Raw genomic sequence first — 7654 nt, 5'->3', positions numbered from 1 at the left:
GGAGGATGGTAGTGTCTAGTTAACCTGTCTGGTTGTTCTCTATCCAATCCATATAGTTAACATATATAGATTAGTCTACATGTCTACAAGTTGTCCCACAGTCAACCCCAAGATTGTGTTTAACATGATATAATTTATGGCACAGAAAACTATGTGAAGTAACTGGTAGACACAGTTTTTACCTTTTTTAGCAGATAATTCCACATGCATAGAGAGTATATTGTGGAATTGAATCAGTTAATTTATATCAACACATAACACATTTTGCGTATGTGTGTAGGAATGCACAAACAGATCACCGAACAAGATAAATAAATGCAGAAAACAAAGGTTTTTATTGCAAACGTCTTGTGATTGCGATGGTTGATCTTTATTCTGGTCTCGTTTAAACTTCCACAAGGTATTCTGGGGCCATATAGAAAGCGGGGGTTGAAGTGGATTCAATTTCACTTACTGTGAGTAATGTGTTAATGCCACTCTCCTCATTAATGCCAAATGAGGCTGCAGAGCCCTTATGCTAATCTATACATCATTCTAAAGCATTAACAACTAAAAGCAAAGAGACACGGCTCCTATCCTGTTCATTGTGAGCCGCTTGCAAGCAACAAGACTATTTTTTCTATATAAATGCCAATAAACCTGAAAAAGACCACTTAACACCTTTTCCCTCAGCTTAAGACATGGAAATGTGTCCTGCATGCAAATTTCTCAATGCGTAGGAGCTATTCTACAACTCTAGCCCTCTCCCCTGCCATTGTCTGTCTGCTTCCTTTGGTCTCTGCCTGGCTCCAACAAGAACACGATTCAGGCGGCAGGGCAGAATATAATACAGAACCATGGATTAATGATGAAGGAGGAACGGTGAGAATTTATATATATATATATAAATCTCAATTGAATTGTCCTTCTGACTGTATACAGTCATGCGCTTAATGACCTTTCTTTCACAAGTCGTTAGGGGAGTCAATGAAAGCTACTGATGGGCATTTACAGCTTGTAAAACGCAGCCACCCAACCCATGTAAGGGCCGATATGCTCCTTCTCCCTCTTTGTTTGGTATCAACCATGATCCCCTTGAATGGTGTTCATTTGAATGTTTTATGGGTGGCTAGGCCGCCCATATTGCACCCATGGCTCCAGGACTGGGCTGGTTAACCCATTGACCCATTTGAGATTCAATTTGCGGGGTGGATAAAGAATACACTTGTTTACCGTCCCGAGGGTAGTATATCTTCCCCATTCACAAAAAAAACCCAGAGGACACGTTATTTATGTGTTTTAAGAAAGCCATATGGGGGCTAATCCGGCATGATGCACGCAGCTTTTGTGTCATTGCTGCTTAAGACGTAAGAGCGGACAGATGTTGTTGTAATTAGACGGACCACGTGTTCAGTCCGCCTCCTTCTGCTGTCTCTCTCTGCCTGGATCAGGTAGAGACATTTGTGTTTCAAGAGAATTGTGTTCCACCAACCCTTTCACCCCCTGAGGGCAGGCTGCAAGGGGAGATGGGGTTGCAAGGGGAGATGGCTGGGTAGAAATGTAAACCACACACACTCGTTATAGGGGCGGGAGGATATTTTATTGTAAAAACAACCCAACAAACACACAATTTGAAATGACGTTTGGCTTTTGGTACAGATAAAAAATAAGCAGCAGGCATATTTTTCCAGTGTGAGCGACCGAAATAAATAATAGCTTTTAGATAACAACACAAATCTTAAGTGCAAACACACAAATGCTCAGATATATTTACACAATTTACACACATTTTTTAAGCATCAACCACTCCAAGAACAACCACAAACGGGGTTTGAATGCTTCCCCTATTAGAGGTATTTAAGAAAAATACAAAAACAGCTGGAAAAGTCAGCTTTCGCAAATCAAGAGACATGACAAATGGAACGAATCAGGCACTGCCCGATGATAAAAAAAAAGTAAAGAAAGTAAAAAAACAACAACCTCGTAAGAGACAAGAATAGCTACAGTATTTCAGTAAAGAATAAACAAGTTTTTTTTACAAACATATACAACTCCTAGTTAGTCCGTTGATATACAAGCTTAGTTTTTTGGTACGTCTCCTGAGAGTAACAAGTACAGGTACTTGTACTAAAGAATGTTTATTAACTGGACAGAACACTCGAAGACTCCGACTCGGACACCGAAGAGATGGGTCCCCTCTTCTTAGTCATGAGGTTCTTCTGACTGGACTTACTGCCGTTTGTCAGTGCGTTCTTCGCAGACTTCTTGAACTTCACCCCCAGGAAGGCGTACAGGATGGGGTTCAGGCAGCAGTGGAAGTAGGCAAGTGCCTCTGTGATGGACATCCAATTCTGCACCCAGTGGTCCAGAATACAGCCGGAGGACAGCACGTCCAGCTGGATCAGGGTGTCCACGAAGATACCCAAGCAGTAGGGCAGCCAGCAGCAGAAGAAGCACAGGATCAGGATGACGGTGGTCTTCAGGGCTTTCCTCTTCAGCACCTGCCCCTTGGATCCCTGGGACAACTTCATGATGATAATGCAGTAGCAGGTGAAGATGACCAGACCCGGCAGCACGAAGCCCACCAGGATGTGCTGAAAGCGGAACACGGCCATCCAGATGATGCCGGACCCCTGGGGATAAATGCGCTCGCAGATCATCCTGGAGTCCATCGCCTCCCTGGTGTCTGCTCCGTTGTTGAACTGCATGCCGCTGTCTACGCTCTCCCGCACCTGGGCGAACACCAGGTCGGGCACGGTGAGCAGTAGGGCCGGGAGCCAGACCCCCACGTAGATCACCTTGTCGGCCAGCAGTTTTCTCATGGCCTGGCTGTTGGTGGCGCGCACCACGGCCAGGTACCTGTCCAGGCTGATGAAGGCCAGGATCAGCACGCTGCTGTACACGTTGAGTGTGTAGATCACGTGGACGGAGACGCAGAGGAACTTGCCGAAGTACCAGGTGCTGGCCGCGTCCACGGCCCAGAAGGGCAGCGTGAGGACCAGCAGCAGATCGGCCACGGAGAGGTGAAGACGGTATTTGTCCGTCATCGTTTTTATCTTTTTTTGGTAGCCCATGACGAGCACGACCAGTCCGTTGCCAACGACCCCCAGGAAGAATATAATCCCATATACGATGGGGATGAATATTCGGTGGAAGTTGTTGCTGAGCTCCCTGACACACGGCAACATAAAGCCGTCCATTTCAATGTCCGAGTCCCCCGACTCTTCCGAGGTGTTATTCAACACCAAATGCTGAAACAAACAAGCAAAAAAAAACATCGTATTAAAATTTAAACCTAACGCATAGATTAAAAAACACTGTAAGCCTGGCCGCCGTCAGGCTAGGACCAATCAACTCTTATCTCGTCAAAACGTGTTAATTACCGCGTTATCAGGACTAAACGGGGCACACAAATACACCACCCATGCTCTCGGCTTACACAAACTACACAACGTTTACGTTCAGTATTTGCAACAAAACTTTTAAATGTATATGATCGGACAAGATAAGGCCGATTAGAATCATGGGCCATTGGGATATATCTATAATACGCGTTAGAAACAAACGAGCAAAACAAATAAGAAAAAAATGCACATCAATCAAAAACATCAATTAAACTTTACCCCATCGTATTCCATTCCGTATTCCATTGTGTTAAAGTCCATAATCTTCCAATGTGTTTTTTGGTAACCTGGCCCACACGTGAGCAGGGCTGAGAGCAATAGGTGTGTGACTGTGAGCAGTAGGGTGGGGGCTCACATATAGGCTACTACCAGACCCCTCCCATTATACCCCCACCCCCACAAGAGGAGGAGCCAGGCATGGCAAAAGTGGAAGTCCCTATAGTTGGCAGGCTATAAAGCAACCTCATCCCTTCACCCACCCACCACAGCGCAGAGACAACGCATGCAACTTCTGAGTTGCCTGTATCAACTGTATAGTCTAACTTTGTTTTAGAGGTCCGTTACCCTGCTTTGTTTTCTAACGTGGATTTTGGTGGAGGGGCCTTGTAAATCATGCATGTTTATCACTTGTTGGAGATAGAGATTCAACCCACGTCGGATCGGATGATAACTAATTTATCACCTAACTTGGGTTGAATCTCTACCCCCAGCGAGTCTTTTCACTTTTCAAGTGTTAGGTCTGCGCACTCAAGTGCCGAATTACCCAGCCCCCTCTCTCACACACACACACACACACACACACACACACACACACACACACACACACACACACGCACAAACACGAACACGCACACACACACACACACACACACACACACACACACACACACACACGCGCGCGCGCGCGCGCAAACAGACTCACACACACGCGCGCGCACGTGAGAAGGAGACCCAAACCCTCTCACGGGGGGGACTTGAATCAAACACTTCATAGCCTCTGAGGGCAGCCTAATCCATCTCCAGGAGTACTCCACACCGCTCCCACCCTCTCTTATTTCACTTAAGTTGGCGTTGACAGGGCTCGGCCACACTCTACTTCGCACCTTCTACATAACTATGATCTCAGCTAAAGCGAAGAAAATAGAAAAAAAAACCTGACCATCGCGGCTCCACAATACGTGACGTGCCCGTCTCTTTGAAACACGATAACAGTGGGATTTAGAGTAATGAAGAGCATTTAGTTGATTCGCTTGCTCTGATTTATATTTTTATGTAAATGTTTCAAGTACCCCAATTGTGAAACGTGGTTGATTTGTAAACAAACAGTCCAAAACAATTGGACCAGAATAAAATTAGAATCCGTAGGCTAATCCAGTATTATTTAAATCATGCAGGACACACGTTTTAAGAATGGTAAGTGAATTGGATTTGGACCAATTCAATTAGCTTTTTAGGGTTTATCAAGGTTGTTTTAAAAATAATACTGCTTTGTCTCACTTCAAAAATGTGTGCGTCTCTCTCTGTGTCTGCAGCGCAGTTCCTGCCGAATAGAATGAGCACTGTATTGATATATTGCTCTTATCACATACCCTCAGTGGCCAACAGTGGTTCCTTATCCGGCTTCATTCGCTGCACAATCCTTTATAAATAATGGAATTAGTCACTATTGCGTAAAAACGTCTCATTCGAACCGTCTCACATTCTACCAAAGAAAATACACTAAAATTGTCTTTTGGATTCATAGGCTATGTTTAGCCAGTCTGGCCATGAAAACCAAGGACATTTAAAAATATTCTTGAACATTGATAAACACACATTATGGAGCCTTGAAAAAATATATCAGATTGTGTCTGTATGCCCTGTGCTATGAGGACATACTTGTGAATGATAAGAACCAATTAACAAAACTAAATAGTGGCACATCTAAACAAAATGTATGTATACAACACAAGTTTCCAATTTTAACATCATGGAAGACTCCAAAATATATTCGCCAAAGTAAATTTACTCTTAATAAGCTGCATGTTCATCGAAACACATTTTCCTCAATCTCAATTCTCAGCTCCAGCTGCTTTCCCTTGGGGATCAGAACTACAACATGCTTATGTCCCAATAATGAGGATGAAACAGCAACAGTTATCTAGGAAAAACAAGAAGATGAAAGATGGGGAGGAAAGAGAGTGATGTTTTTGTTGTTGCTAAGAGACCACTTAGAGGGCAATGGGGATTTGGTTTGGTGGTGAAAAGTGAACAGAGCCACTTGAAAAGATCTCAGCCGATGACAAGGGATACGTCAGGCAGCATGTCTTGCGCTGCTGCATTAAGATTCTACTTGTAAAAAAAGCCTTCAGAAACATACCCATTCTCTTAATGTGACTATTTAGTACTACAGGGTCTTCCAGAGTCATTATTCATGATTGGGTTAAGGAAAGGCCATTTGTAATTGATGGGGAGTATTCATTATAATTTCTACTTTGTAGGTTATTATCCTGTGACAAAGAAAAAAACTGTGACAAAGCATCCCAAAAATAAAAAATGTTTCCCTGAGGCAGATTTAGTGTTTGAGGTAGATTTAGTGATTGTTAACTGACCAATGGGGGCAAAATTTGCAAACACATAGACAAATATTATTTCCTTGCAAACATTTGTCATCGCTGTGCTGATTTGCTCTGTTGAAGCTTGTAAAATTCCAACTGTCAAAAGTATTTTTGCATTTCGTTTACATCATACATGATATTTGGTAACTTCAGTTTAGTACGGTTTAGCAGTTGGTAGTTTAGCAGTTGCTCCTCACAGATTAAAAATACAAATTGAGAAAACGGTGTGAACCACAGTGAGATTGGGGGGGGGGGGGGGGGGGGGGGGGGGGGGTAGCTCGGCATAGGAGAATGGGCATTGAAATGCTTCAGAAGAATGGCTGCAAGATAGCGACGGGAATGCGGGGTCCCACTCCGTCAGAGAGGCACAGATCCTCCGGTTCAAACTCACGGCAGTGGAGGTGGGTCAACGATGGGTCACAGGTACTGACGGCATCAGGAGTCCGGGAGTTCTGAACTATGTTTGATAGGAACACTTTTTTTACGGATCGGGTGGCTATGAAAAGGAAATGAACTGAAGTGTCTAAAATAAAGATATTCTAACACTGTTAAATGGATGCATGGTCGGAGTCCATACAAGCATTCATGCTAAGTGCTCTCTTTTATTATCACAGTGAACAAGAATCAATCATGTGCCAACGGAAATATAATATATACATAATATATATCCACACTTCCTTCACTCAACTATTAAATAACTGTTGAATTCAAAATTGGATGCATTTCAATATTTTGTTCACCGTGAAACATTCCAGCGTGGAATCTCTGTGTTTTTACATGACAAGTAAGCACTGGAATGCTTATGCATGTTTGAGCACCCAGTTATTTTCAGCGTTCATGTTGGAATGTGTAGCTTTGATATCAGTGATATCACATGGCAAGGCCCCCCTTCGCCCCCCTTCGCCCCCCTTCGCCCCCCTTCGCCCCCCGTCCCTCACACATCTCCCCAAGGTCTGTGAGTTTCTTGTGTTCTGGGATAGGTTGGGTCGGGGAAGGAAGAGATATCTATCCCCATAAGCTTACCTTACCTAATTTCTTTATAACATGATGTCTTAGTCTGTATCTGAGGTTAAGCCTATTTGCCACGGGCATGTACGTTTAAATCTGCACTATGTTACCTTTTCATTGCTGCCAACACGTTTGTTCAATATAGATTGAAATGTCTAAGAAAACATAAGCTTGGTTATTGGAAAACGCTAATCTCCTTCTCCGACGTTGATGAAAGACTCTGCTACAAAGCTGGCATAGAGATTATCCCTCCGTGTTTTTAAATATAATACAGGTGTCAAAGTGAACATATCCCACTTTTCGTGCATTTGTTTGAGACACCAGACATAAACAGACATAAACATGGCAATCCGCACATCCAGTGTTATAGGAGATATTATGCAAGTAAACCAATCTGTTAAAAAAAGGAGGGGAAGGGGAATCAAACCTCCAGTTCAAGATCTCTGAATACATACTCAAAGGCTCACGTTTAATTCGGACAATAGGCCTACTTCCAAGACAAAGCTGTTCCCTTATCTCGAAAAGGCCCCTTCGAAACTTTTGGTACATTTGGCTTTCCATTTGTGGGCTCTGCAAAACTCTTTAATTTAACCTAAGGACTCAATAGTAGCAGTAGATTCCTGACAATGTCAAGGCCTACGCCTCAGTGCTCATACAATTCATTCA

General features: G+C 43.4%; 1 protein-coding gene across 1 annotated transcript; it reads right to left on the bottom strand.

Moving 5' to 3' along the window:
- Window positions 1-1557: 1557 nt before the first annotated feature.
- LOC130373682 (C-X-C chemokine receptor type 4-like) lies at window positions 1558-3723 on the bottom strand. Its single transcript, XM_056580304.1, has 2 exons — window positions 3603-3723; window positions 1558-3230 (listed from the first exon to the last, which is right to left on the bottom strand). The coding sequence occupies exons 1-2, from the start codon at window positions 3642-3644 to the stop codon at window positions 2121-2123; spliced, it is 1152 nt and encodes a 383-aa protein (XP_056436279.1). The 5' UTR covers window positions 3645-3723; the 3' UTR covers window positions 1558-2120.
- Between the last annotated feature and the right edge of the window lie 3931 nt (window positions 3724-7654).

Source organism: Gadus chalcogrammus, chromosome 20 (assembly GCF_026213295.1).
Source record: "Gadus chalcogrammus isolate NIFS_2021 chromosome 20, NIFS_Gcha_1.0, whole genome shotgun sequence".
NCBI lineage: Eukaryota > Metazoa > Chordata > Actinopteri > Gadiformes > Gadidae > Gadus > Gadus chalcogrammus.
This window is presented reverse-complemented; position numbering and strand designations above follow the sequence as displayed.